At 37.2% G+C, this 13,281-nt stretch overlaps 2 protein-coding genes across 2 annotated transcripts; both read right to left on the bottom strand.

Annotated features, from left to right (window-relative positions):
* Positions 1–4: 4 nt before the first annotated feature.
* LOC110421568 (calmodulin-binding transcription activator 1-like) lies at positions 5–6,547 on the bottom strand (the record flags this gene model as incomplete). The annotated part of the gene is made up of 11 exons (XM_021435177.1): positions 5,881–6,547; positions 5,270–5,389; positions 4,953–5,068; positions 4,091–4,179; positions 3,810–3,855; positions 3,308–3,584; positions 2,846–3,120; positions 2,187–2,579; positions 1,422–2,080; positions 631–1,207; positions 5–427 (listed from the first exon to the last, which is right to left on the bottom strand). Coding segments are annotated over exons 1-11 (3,015 nt in total), but the record flags the coding sequence as incomplete, so codon positions are not given.
* A 1,557-nt stretch (positions 6,548–8,104) lies between these two features.
* Positions 8,105–10,766, bottom strand: LOC110421624 (S-adenosyl-L-methionine-dependent methyltransferases superfamily protein). Its single transcript, XM_021435254.2, has 9 exons — positions 10,434–10,766; positions 10,245–10,358; positions 10,107–10,175; positions 10,003–10,022; positions 9,868–9,920; positions 9,728–9,758; positions 9,496–9,574; positions 8,499–8,638; positions 8,105–8,318 (listed from the first exon to the last, which is right to left on the bottom strand). The coding sequence occupies exons 1-9, from the start codon at positions 10,612–10,614 to the stop codon at positions 8,298–8,300; spliced, it is 708 nt and encodes a 235-aa protein (XP_021290929.1). The 5' UTR covers positions 10,615–10,766; the 3' UTR covers positions 8,105–8,297.
* Positions 10,767–13,281: the final 2,515 nt, after the last annotated feature.

Genomic DNA, 13,281 nt, shown 5'->3' on the forward strand with positions numbered 1-13,281 from the left:
CAAAGGGAACGCATTCAGGTGCAAACTTCAGAAAAAGATTTACATTCAAGAACAGAGGGCATCTTACCATCAAAATCACAGGATAACGACAAATACAAGAAAAGGTGGAGAAAATTACCTTCGATTCTCCAAATTTTGTAGTTAGCCTCATGTACTGGTCACGTGCTTCTTGATCCCGAGCCATGGACTTGACTCTTGCTAGAGCTTTCTCAACTCCATGAACTTTCTGTTGTCGACCAAGTCTTAAAAATTCATATTCATCACCTATCTCTATCTCTGGTGCTGCATTTTCAATTGATTTTTGCACACGAAATCCTCGTAGACCAGCACCTTTACGCCTCCATCGTAGGATTACCTTCTCAACTATACTAACAGACCAAACAACCTTTTTATATTGTTTCCGAACTTGATGTCCCCTCACGTGAGCCTTAAAGCAATAATAAGCAAAATGAATTTCTGAAGACTACTATATATCCAGAGAATAAAAGAGAAAAGTGGAAATTTTCAAAGCAGCTTGGGAAACTTATTATCAAGAAATCTCCTCTACAGTCTCTATAAGCAACAACTTATTTTGAAACTTTATCATCTAGAAACATACGTAATATAAGGCATATGATTAATCTCAATTACCTGAATTTTCACAATTCGATTTCGTATCTTCAAAAATTCCTTCCTTCCCTTCCAGCCACGATACTTCTGTTGGATCTTTGCAGCTGCAGTGTGCAAATAGTCCCCAAAATGACTCATCTTTGGAAGCCTGTTCAAAGACCCAAGAAGACCTAGTTCAAGTGAAACTTCGGACATCTCATCATTGCCTTTAGTTAATTGTCTATCCCGGAATGAAAGAGCCCGAAAAGCAGCCTGAATTAGAGCAGCTGCATGAACTGATTTTCTAACAGCAGCAAGGGACCCTTTCAATGAGCATTGCTCATCTAATGCCCCATTAGATGGAGCAACTTGAGCAGCAGAATCACTGGCCTTTTGTGCTGCTGTAGTTGCAGCATCATTGCCAACCACATTCTCGTTAACAGTCAACGAAGAGAGATGGGTGATCAAGTCAGCTTCAGCCAGGTATCCAGCAATTCCTTTGTGTCCCCTCCTTGATGCTAAATCAGCCGCAGTTCGTCCACCAGGGAAACTTGGTGTGGGATCATCAACAGCACCAGGAGCTACACCCAGTTTAATCAGTGCGACGACAGTTTCTTCTCTGGAGAAACAGTAAGAGAAAATTGAAGAATGGTCATCAGTATACAGCCATCAAAATGATTCTGTTTTTTTCGAACTGAGGTGATTCAAGAGTAGGGATATGCAATTGGTTTTAAAACTTAAACTTTAAAAACTAAAACAAATTCATCAGAATAGAATATAAAGGGATAGTCGACATGAATTAGATATATGAACAACATGGCAAAAAACTTGACCTTCCAAAGTATGACGCCCAGTGAAGCCCTGTTCTACCTTGTGCATCTCTAAAATTGGGACTTATTCCTGCAGCAACTATAGGGCCCATTGCCCACTCATAACCAAGAGAAGCAGCCAAGTGTATAACTCCTTGACCTTTGTCATCCAGAATATGTGGACCTTTACCATCTTCATGAACTTTATATAGTAGCCACTCACAAAGTCTTTCCTTCAGCAAATTCTGAACCAATCCCTCTCTAGATTGTATACTATCATTTGCATTGGCTACTCCCATCGAATATATGTTATTTTTCAACCTACATTTATCACATTCCTCAACAGAACAATCCAACCACTTTCTCCCTGGGCCAATATCTAACAATTTTGCTAGACGAACCTGCAGGTGCATCTCCTCTTCTGCTGTAATTTTAACAGCCTTGGTAAATAAAAATCCAGGTGGCTTTTCACGATATTCAAACTCTCTTACCTCACTGCATGCCAGCCTGTTGCTGCAGGTGACATAAAATGGAACACACCCAGGAGCATGAGAAGGAACTTGACAACGAATGACATGGTTAGTCAAAACCTCAGCAGAAACTTCAATTTCACCAAACATACAGCCCCATTTCGCTGCACTAGAAAGCTCCTTGGTTTGCAAAAAATTTCCAATGATTAAAACCTAAACAAAGAAGCATTTTATTAATCAGCATGATTTCATGAAAACAAATGGAAAGTGCTTTCACAAAATATCACAGGCAAATCACTTATCTGAGCTAAATATATACCTTGGTTTCAACACCAGAATAAGCCCAGTCAGGTGAGAAATCAACAATGCTAAATAACTGTTCCTGAGAAAGAGAAGGACCCAAGGAATCTATATCCAACTGCATATGGTGGGATAAACTGGATACTTCCTTGTCATCAGTCTCAGGGTCAAGTGTATTCCAATAATTGGCAGAGTCAGAAGCCATCAGGGAATCATCACAATCTCCACCAATTTCTTTATCCATCCATCTTCCAAAGCTATCAAGCTTTTTAAGCTCTCCTGGTTCATCATTATTTAAACCACTGCCTTTGGATTCATTCTCAATTTGAGCGGAAGAGGAGGCTACCTTCTGGGGACCAGAATAATTCTGAGACAGTAGACCCATCAAACTGAAATCATACTCCTGGGGCACCTACAGGAGGTCAATTGTTACTTAAGGAATTTTCAACATACCTGAAAAAACATGTAAGTTGAAATGGATAGATCCTATGACATCATATAAGTATCACTTAACCCTAGAACAGTAATATATTAGTCATTTGCGTTTACGAGAATTGAGCTGAAGCTGCAATGGGCAATCAGACAGCATGTATACCTCCTGAGTTCTAAGACCCCAATGTCAATAAGAACTATGCAGACCACAAACTGCAGATGTCTTGTATACTGGGCACAACATACCTGAATTACTTTCTGTGGAGATTCTCCCACTGCTTGGGCTTCTACATCAGAGATTAACTTATCTCCACGTGTTACAACATCTGAGACATCATGCAGTCTCACCTCCGCTTCTTTATGTGTTACAAAGTCACCTGCAGTAGGCCGTTCAACATAGAGTTTTTGGTCTGGCATGCTAATGGTATCTGTAACTGAGTGATGGATTTCAGGCCAGAAACATGATTCACTGCTGTTATTACAATTGGATCCTGTAAACCATGAACCAGGAGGATTCCTTCCTGATTCAGGAAAACCAGAAAAATGGACTATCAGCCAATATCTTCGAAGATCCTAAAGGTTGCTTAATTAAGGACGTATTAAAGACCTGAGTTTTCAGGTGCATGATATTGTCGTTATTTCATGTTCAATTATTATTTTAAAGTTGATAATAACATATCTTTGATTTCAACAAATAATTGACCACACCTGCAACTTCAGGCTCCAATGAAGCAGTACTTGATGTCGAACCATAAATAGGTTGGACAGGAGAAGATGTACTTGGATAATCCCCCGAGTCAACATCCTCAAATTCAGAAGATAAAGTTTGCCCATTCCAATCAATTCTGCTTGTTGATGTGTGAGATGTCTGAACTGTAGGAGCAGGTGAATTTTCATGTGCTAGGGAAGGAGCTGAACCAGTTTGCAGGCTTTCACTCTGTGATCCTGGGTCTGCTAGTATGCGGGAGATTCCAGATCTGTACCCCTGTAGAGCATGCCAGCACATTATACAAAACCAACATGTGACATTTAAAAATTCAAATCAAAGTCAATTTAAATCTCTTTTGAGTTATATCATGGATACTCCATCATTACAGTTACAGGATGAAGATCTTTGTACCCTAAAGAGCATTTCTTGTGGACACAGGGTACAAAGTTTTTTGCAAAGATTTCATTTTAGCTCAATCCCCCAGAAAAAGAGAGTGAATACCTCTTTTACTTCTCTGTAATGTACAAAAACAATATGCTCGAACTGCCTGAAAATAGAAGGCTAACAAATGAGGATACAATAAAACATCGAAAAAGAGGAAGTAATTATTGATGAAACAGTATTATTCAAAATATGTATTTCAAAGGAATAAATTGAATGATGTTACACTCTACAAGAGCTACAACACAAGAGAACATGGGTGAAACAGAAACAAGAGAATCCATTAACAATGTTGCTGAAAAACTGTTTTGAGGGGTGTACAGATTCAGAAAACCACTCACCCATCAAGCATCCAATAGCAACGACGCTGAAAATTCTCATTGAATTGCCCATGTGCATAGTAACAATGAAGAACATCCACACTTCCAATCTAAAAAAGTCAACTGGAGAACATGTTACTTAAAAGTTACATGAACAAGTAGCTTCTTCATGGAAGTCTACAGAAATCAGTTTGAGATAGTAGATGTCCTTAGAAATTTATGTGCTTAATATGATAATATAGGCTCAGGGATGTAAAGGCACAATTTGATAAACTTTTCAAGCTTTTAGTTCTTTTTAAAAATTGTTCACCTCTTGATTCCATAGAATCAACACTGTATATACGTTACAAAATGGTAAATTTTAACTTAAAAGGTCATCTACTTCCATGTTAATAGTAGTTCTATACTTCTTTTTTGAAAGATGTATGTCACTGCAATAGTAGTTCTATACTACATCTAAATAACAAACAACGGTGCTCCATAGAGGATGTGCATACACATTGAGAAAAAAAATAAACAATTTACGTGAAGCTGTGCTTTTAATATCATTATTAATTCAGAAATTAAGTCAGGGCGAAACACTTATCATTGGACTCTGGGGAATTTACACTCAAAAGTTAAAAGATTGGAGATTATGACAGGAAAAGATGGCCCAAAGTTATCTTATCATATTTGATGCTTGAAATTAGAAAAATTTGCAGGGTCACATATTTCTTAACCATTATTCATATTCGTTTAGTTTCTGCCACAAACAATACAACCAAACAGTAACATCTTAAATGGTCCAGAAAAAGAGAACTAAAGCTCTGGAGCATTCTAGCCACACTGCTTAGGACCAACCTCTGAAAATAAAAACTTACTAATAACAAATTGAACAGCACACCTTCAACTTTTCATGAGCTTCTTTGACAGTTTTCCCGTCCTTCTTCTTCCTCCAATCGTGACCATCTTTACGAAAGTATCGAATTGTTTTCCGGTCAAACAGGTACAAAGATCCAGCTGAAAAGCAATTTTCAGTCACTACTTGCAAGAACCATCACAAATTTCAAGAAACAAAAAAGTAATTTAAACAAAAAAATTCTGGACATTGATTAACGAAAAGAGTAAGCATAGCATAGAAAAGATAGATAAACCATTGAAACAAATGTAGCACAATATGTATAATAAGCAGATAAGGGAATAAAAGAAAGTAGTGAAGACCTGGAGGCTTAACGGGAGGCTTGTCTGATAAACGAAACTTGGGGTAGTTGCTAAGTATTTCACAAACTTCAACAGGACGAAGCCATCGATGTTGTGCTTCCAGCAGTATCTGCTGAAGGTCTGCCACATTCCATCAGACAATCAAACAAAAATATCTTAAACATGCAACACTCAGATACGGTAAATAAATAAGTCCTGCATGAAAAAAGAAAACCATCTAAAGCAAGTCTACAAAACATTACAGAAATTCATAGAAATAAATACTAGGAATTCAAGAGCAATAGAGGGAAATAAAAAATTTGTATCTTTCATACCAACAATGGATCAGTAGTTCCAAATAAAGCATGAAGAAGAGATTCATTCAACCTTTAACATTAAAATTGGATAATATTACATGCGAGGCTGAGGGCCAGTTTTTCTTTTCGGATTAAAGGTGTTAACTTTACACTGACAATAAACTCGAACGTGTTCACTCAATAAACTCATGCAACTCGGTTTCAGTCAAAAGAAGCAATCTTCTACACATGGAAAAAAAAGGGGGGGAACTTGAATCATTAAAATCGCATTGCAATAACATATTTGGAAAGGGGAAAAGAAAAAGAAAAAGAGACCTAATTGTTGATTAGGGAGGTATCTTCTGCCTTGAGCCATTGTTAATCAAGCAAAGAACCCAGATTTCATCAGCCAACCTCTCCTCTCCTCACGATTAACATACCAAAACACATAGGGAGAGAGAGGTTCTTCAAGAGATTTCAACAACCACCCAAAAGCCTTTTTAAACAAAAAACAGATAAAAATGCAGAATTTTTTTAAAAAAATATATATATAATCGCCAATGGAGAGAGAGAGAGAGAGGCCTTTTCTTCTTATGCTGTCGCTGTCGATGGAGTGGCTGATAAAGCAAAACAGAGAAGACAGATATGGAGAAAAGAAACAAGGAAGAAGGAAAAGGAAGAACAGAAGCGCGTGAGCTGCACTGATGATAATGAAGCGTAAAAGAGGGAAGAGCCGACCGGACAGAAGGGTAAAAAAAATATTAAATAAAGTCGTCAATGACTTCAGGGTTCGTGTTCACACTCAAGTCCGGAGGAAGGAAAGGGTCGACATATTGACGTGGATTGGGTGCTGACGTGGCGACCGAAGCTTTCGACGGGTGTCTTCCCCAAGCTCGTTGCATTAAGACGCTGATGCATCTCGGTGATGGTTCCGGTTCGGTGATCGTTCCGTATATCGAAAATATCGGATAAGTATCCAACAATTTTACTGTTTTCGAGAAAGAAAATATATAAAATTCAATTGCATCCCTGAATAAAAGGGAGGAAAATTTGGGAGATAATAATCTCTTAACTAGTACGAGATTTCTTTTTAGTGCAAGAAAATAGAAGATTTCATTTATGTTTTTTTGATTTCTTTTAAAATAATTATAAAAATTTAGAAATCGATTTCGTCAATTTTTAACTTAAGAGTTTAAATTAAATATTTTGAAAAGCTAGGATGGTGAGAATTTTCTAAATTAAGCTAGTATAAATTCTGTTAGGTGGGAATTATTAAGATGTAAATAGGAAATGGACCCAAGGTTTGGAATTCCATTTGACATGGTAACACTGATACATACAGGGAGATGAGTTTCTGCTGCACAATAAAATTGCCACCCAATTCACATTATTGAATTGATTTTGGCCATTAAGTTCTGAGAGTGACAGACAAAATGGTGAGCAAATGATGGTTGCTGTCCCTGCTGGTAAATGTTAAGAGGCCCCCATCAACCCAGCTAGCTCATCTATGAGATTTCATTACACAATTATAGCAATGTCTTTCTCTCAGCATCCCATCTTTTACCTGGAAATACTAGTTATGGCATTCTAGGCTAGGATTCTAACTCCGGTGGGATAATCAATGGGACGGTTTTCTCATCATAATTACTACTACTACTACTGCAATGATGTGTTTCTTTTTGGATAAATAAAGATTCATTCATCCAAAAGGAAGCAAGAAAGAGACTACTAAAATGATGTGTTGGCAAGCAACCCTGGCAGTGCCCTGTTTGTTTGTTAATGCTTAGAGTTACAGTTGATGGAATTGCCTGCTTGCTGCTACCTTGCCTGTTAGAATGAGGAAGACAGACTTCCACCCTGTTGCATTTCTTTCTTTTTTTTTCATTTTACAACATGGGGGCTTGGTAAGTTGTGGAGGCATCTTCCACCAGAATTGTAACTAGTTGCGACAATTGGTTACCCTCCCCGGATCAGTGAATTTGGATCCCCAACTTGGCTAATACGCCAGATAAAGGCACTTCTAGTCAACAATCAGCATTTCAATCGACCCTGTTTACAAGGCAGAAGCTGACCCTGGTTTAAAGCAAGCAAAAGGCTAGGTCGTTCAACCGTTCATCACTAGATAAAGCCTACTCCAGCTGATAGCAATTAGACATTACACGTGAAAAATGCAAAAAGTGGGGCTCAGTCACTTTTCAAAGACATGCATGCGCAGGTCGGGAAACAAATTCTCACCCTTTTGTCACAATACATAAGATTCCTGGTTCATTAAGAAGATGACAGGCACCACCATATGAACATCACAAGCTCCTTCCCATCAGCATTGCAAGTTTCCATAATTTAACTAAGGAAAATCCAGAAGCTTTCTTAAGATCATACGAAAGGGTAAGACCTGGTCAAAGCAAACCTCACCGGTTCTAACACTTTCCTTCAAAAGATGGGGTCTCAAGTTCCAATCCCCTCGCTGAAAGTATCTGCTCTTCCTTTCTGAAAAGAAGGTTCACCTGTTTACCTAGGTGCATGCCAGAGAGGGGAACAGAAGGTACTATTTAGGCAATCGTTGAAAGCTAACACAAACTGCTGTAGCTAGTTCAGTTATTACAAATTCTCTAAATGTTATGGCCACATTAAATTTGAATAGCTCGTGGTATCATGATACAAACACCACAGAACTAAAGCTACAATCAGGTACAGCAAAAAGAATTCTACTGCAAAATGTTCAAGATCCTCATCTGCTTCAATCAGCTGCCACTTCATTCCTTGGCCTTGGCTTCCTTCGAAAGAAAAAAAGTAAATGCTTGAGAATCAAATCATAGACAACGTGAATAGCACCTAGATGCACTCAAATCACGAATTTTTTTTTTGTAAAGCAAGAAAGCCAAACCAATTTTGACTTTTAGCCACTGGAGTATAAAGAAAGAAAAGTGTTGACAAGAAAACTTTCTTTCTCAAACCTTGGTACAAACATAAATATAATGGACGTCAGGGTTCTTTCCAAGTACATCTTCCACTGAGCTTCCACCCTCCTCCAATGGTACAGGGTTTGTCAATTCCCTTATTGGCTGTTCAGAACTTCCTTCAGGTCCAAATTTCACTGCATGGTAGACAACTAGATTAAGAGCAGCATCTGAAAAAGATTGAGCATTACTTCTTTTACAAGATTAAAAGCCCATCGTCCATGCCAGGCTGCTATATATGGAGGATGAAACTAGTTTTCTAGGGTCAAGATTGGGTAAATCTCATGGATCCTGTTCTTATTCTGATGTGTTTTTTCCTGTGGTTAGGTTGGTTGACATTTGTAGTCTCAAGCTTTCAGGCACTAAAGTAAGATAACTCAAAAAACTTGCTGTTCTACTTATGCCAAGTGATAAAATAAACATACATTGCTGTCTGTCATCTTACCCAACTTGTGGCCATTTTTCTTTGATAACATCATTTCAAAGGAAGAGTGAGGGGAAATTGTGATCCTGTGCATCTTAATTCTTAACTAGGTAATTCAAATGTCACTCTTCCTTTTCATTATCAACTAAAAAATTGCACAGCCAATTCTGATATGTTTAAGTCTATAAACCTTGTGATAGCCAGCAGTTTGCACCCTGCGATTTTCACTTTGAGGTTTCAAGTTCAAACCTTGGGAAGAGAAGTTGAGATTATGGGATGGCTCCCATTGTGTAACCCAATGCCCACTAGTCCTTGTCATGTATCAAAAGGAATCCCTTATGTTCTCTATAGTCTATACATGATTGTAAAAAGCAAATATCAACTCTAGGCAAGATGGCTTCAACTCTTATCATTTAGTTGTCAGTAGTCAGTACCTCCTAAGCCCCACAGCAAAAGCAAAATGGCAAATTATATCGACTGAAAACTTGAAAATATAAATCCTGACACTGCATAAGGTGGGAAAATATATGATATCAACAACAGAATAACCAGAATGGGAATTCTATCAACCTATCACATGCAGTTTTATGCTCCAAATGCATGACTCTTTCAGCAAGCCAAGACGATATACTGGTGCTCCATATGTTATCTGCACCACTTACAAGAACAGTTAGGGAAGCAGATAATTAACTGCAAACTCACATTGCAACCTGATAGCAGGAAATGCAAATTAACTCAAAACTCAAATCCATGCTTAAGAAAAGGTTTTTTGATTGAACTTGCAGAAGCTGAGTATAGTTACCAGAATATAGACTCCTTTATCCTTGAGGACCCTATAGTGTGTTATCAACTGCTTCAATATATGGTGAACGGATCAAGAAAACCCATAAAAGGAAAACAGTAATGTAAGACAATTCTAGTAACTTTCAAGGTTCATTATACCTCCAGACTTCCTCAAGCATTTGAGTAGCATTCTGACGCGAATTATTTCCACACTGCAGACAAAAATTTCCCACCATCTTATTATCAAAATCAGACCTCAACAAAGACAGAAGAGCTATAATTCAAAGCACTCACCAAGATAGAATCAAGAGTCCCTGCAACACCATGTCAAACGAAAATCAGTAAAAGGTTAAAGCCAACAATCATTAAATTAACAAAATAACAAAACAAAATGGCACCTTTATCAATAACTGCATCAAAGGAACCAGCTTGAAATGGACTCATATCTCGTGCATCCATTTTAATATCTGCATAATCATTAAAGAAATAACCACAAGAACATGTCTACAATACACGAAATCATTCTACAAGGATACATTTTAGCTGTTGACGGTTGGAGTACTTAGTTTGCATAGCTTCGATGACCACAGAGGATATATCAACATTGACGACATCCTCGTATCCATCGTTCACCATGTCTTCACTGAACACTGCAAAATGTGGAGTTTTGTTACATAAAAATGAAAGATCTGAAAAGGGTATGCATTAATTTGAGGAGTTGGTACCTGAGTTGCCGCAGCCGACAACGAGAATGCGTTGGTGGCGGTGGGGGACATAAAGGTGGACAAGGGGAGCTAAGGCAGGGTATTTTTGGTACCAATCAAAGGGAGCTGATTCGTGGGCGTAGCGGTTGTCCCAGTACCATGGCTCACCGTACGCTTGTGTTGGTGGTGTCCCCAGGGTCATCCTTTCTGCAAGTCTGTTTAAGCTGAGCCGTGATTTGTCGATGGCGTTGTAATTGGATTTGGATTTGGAGTTGCCAAATGTTAGTTTGGAGCTTCCAGAGTTGTTGAAATGATCAGGTTGTCGCTGGAACACGGTGGGGTTTTGTAGGGATTGGCCATGTTTATCATCACATCAACTACAATGTTTTACGAACACGTGTACTTCCCTTAATCACCTGATCTATTTCGTTTTTGTCTGTTAGAACTTAGAGCTTAAAGTCATTCATTGATTGTCCTTAAACTAACTGACAGTCATGTGGACAGCAGGCTTTAGTTTTACCGTGCTCTTGTCTTGTATCATGTTAAAAAAGTGTTTTTCATTTCTTCTTCATTTTTTTTTCTAAACAAGGATATTCGACATGAATTCCAATCTTGTGTCAGAGTTGTTCAGCTTCAGCAGCATCAATCAACTCCAGGCAATCAGGCAAGAAGCATTGTGGTTTAGTTGCAACTGCTTGAATGCTAGGGATGTAGGAGGAAGACAGGATAAACCAGAGAAAACGACTGAGCATTTAATTTAGGCTTTGACCTACTCAGATGTACAACATACAATGACCGCTTAAAAACGAAAATCATATGACTCTGTTTTATAATCTTTTATGAAGTAAGCCCAAAGAAACAAAAAGATAGGTAAGCCTAGACATGATCATTAGATAAATTCCGAAAACAACGTAAGTTTAAGGCCTGAAGAGTAATGGAGAGGGCCCAAGGAGCACAAGGACAGGATAGGACAAACCCAACCCAGCAAATTGAAACAGACCAAGACTCTCCCATTAACACATGTAAAAATCATTTCTTTTATCTAGGTTTTTCTCTTTCTTTCTCCTACAAATATTCATATATATATATATAAGAAATGGACACTAAATATAAGAAAGCAATGAAATTAGAAATGGACACTAAATAAGAGACAACTAAAGAGTCAAGAAATAAATGGAATAAAAAATTAGAAAATCTTTTATTCATTCAACAACCTGCTAGAGCAAGTTCTTACATTCGTCCTTACCTAACCTAACAAGCCAGCTCCTACTAAATCAGAACATAAATAAGAAACAACAACAAGACATAAAAATTAATTGCTGCAAAAAAAAAAAAGAAAAAGAAATCAAATTAATAACTTTTAACATTGAAATATCAACTAGGGGAATACATAATACATTTTTGCATGACATGTTTCTTTAATCTAATCAATTGGGTTGGGGCCTCGATGCTAACTCGTGGTCATACGGCAATGACACACTTCCTCTTGATCCGAAGTTGGAGTGTTTGTGACGTGTTGTAAGTAATACGTGCAAGGATCTGTTTTCTCAAGGATTTGCAGGAAGTGCAATTGAAGTTATAGGTCAAAGGAAGAGTAGAACAATCAGGGTTGAAGTTTCATCAAATTAATCATTGGTAAAAGTAGGAGATTAATATTATTATGGAAATGAAAAAAAAAAAATTGAAATTGCAAAGATATTCTTGATTTGAAAAAGCAGTATGCTACATTGACTTAGCTGATGCATGTTATTCAGTTATGGTGCTTGGCTGATGCATGTTTCTATGTTATATTGAAGGACAGGGGAAAGGAGAAATTGGAAAAGAAAGGTGATAAGAAAAAAAGAAGCCGACCTGACCCAGTGGACTCAACTAAAAAGGGTTAATGAATACAAAAATGGAACAGAAGAAGAGTACAAAAAGAAAAAGAAAAATTGGAAAAACAACTAAAAGGTTAAAAGAAAGCTATATTTGGCAAGCAAGCAAGCAAGCCTGTCCCAAGCCTTGTTTGGAAAAGGTTAATGAATATATGGTTGGTGTCCTTTACCGGTGAAACTCTTGAAAGCAAGCAAGCAAGCCTGTACCAAGCTGGTCTGTTTACAAATTGGATGTTAGCTCTTTTGCACCAATCTGCTCTTATTGAATCCCTTGCTATTGAAGAAGATCAAAGTCTTTTGAAATGACCTAGTAGCCTCCGTCACACCATTGTCAGTCTTATATCTCTTATGACAACCCTCCACATTAGTGAAGATGTGAGTTTATTTTGATGCCAAATGTTCATGGGTCAGAACTTAAACCCAATCCTATATAATCTTAAACTCTAAAAATAGAATTTAATTAAGTTTATAAATTATGAACTTACGTTCTCAACTTAAAAGATATGTTTAAAAGGTGAAGGAAGACTTATGTTTATGCATTCAAAACTCATTTTGTTTCTTACTATGTGGGATCCATGTTTATCTATGGTAGCCGATATTTCCAATTCACTTAATTTCCAAATTTATATATATATATATAAAGAAAAAAACCTTAGCCTTATATTTACACATTTGGAATTTGAATTTGGATACTTAATGGGCTTCACATTTTCGGTTTTGACCTCATCGGAGGATCCCTGTTTCATTAAAAGTGTGTTTGTTCATGAAATAGAATAGAGTGGGAATGAAATAGTTATTTTGTGAAAATATAACAAGAGAAAAATAATTATTATATAGTGTGGTTCATGGGAATTGAATATGATATGAATTTTTATTATGAATTATTTTAATGTTTGGTTGTTAAGAATAGTTTTAAAAATAGCGAAGGAATAAGCATTAAATGATAAGAATACTTTTTATTATATTTAATTTTTAAATTAAAATATTTATTATTT

This window comes from Theobroma umbraticum, unplaced genomic scaffold, assembly GCF_002168275.2.
Source record: "Theobroma umbraticum cultivar Fairchild unplaced genomic scaffold, ASM216827v3 scaffold_130.0, whole genome shotgun sequence".
NCBI lineage: Eukaryota > Viridiplantae > Streptophyta > Magnoliopsida > Malvales > Malvaceae > Theobroma > Theobroma umbraticum.

Bases quoted from the DNA above. Each gene is read 5' to 3' on its own strand.
- LOC110421624 (XM_021435254.2), bottom strand. From the start codon at position 10,614: ATGACCCTGGGGACACCACCAACACAAGCGTACGGTGAGCCATGGTAC. The intron at 10,023-10,106 runs GTGCCATTTTGT...ATGGTGTTGCAG, and splicing joins TGATGCAGTTATTGATAAAG to GGACTCTTGATTCTATCTTG. The intron at 9,575-9,727 runs GTAACTATACTC...TAAGTGGTGCAG, and splicing joins ATAAAGGAGTCTATATTCTG to ATAACATATGGAGCACCAGT.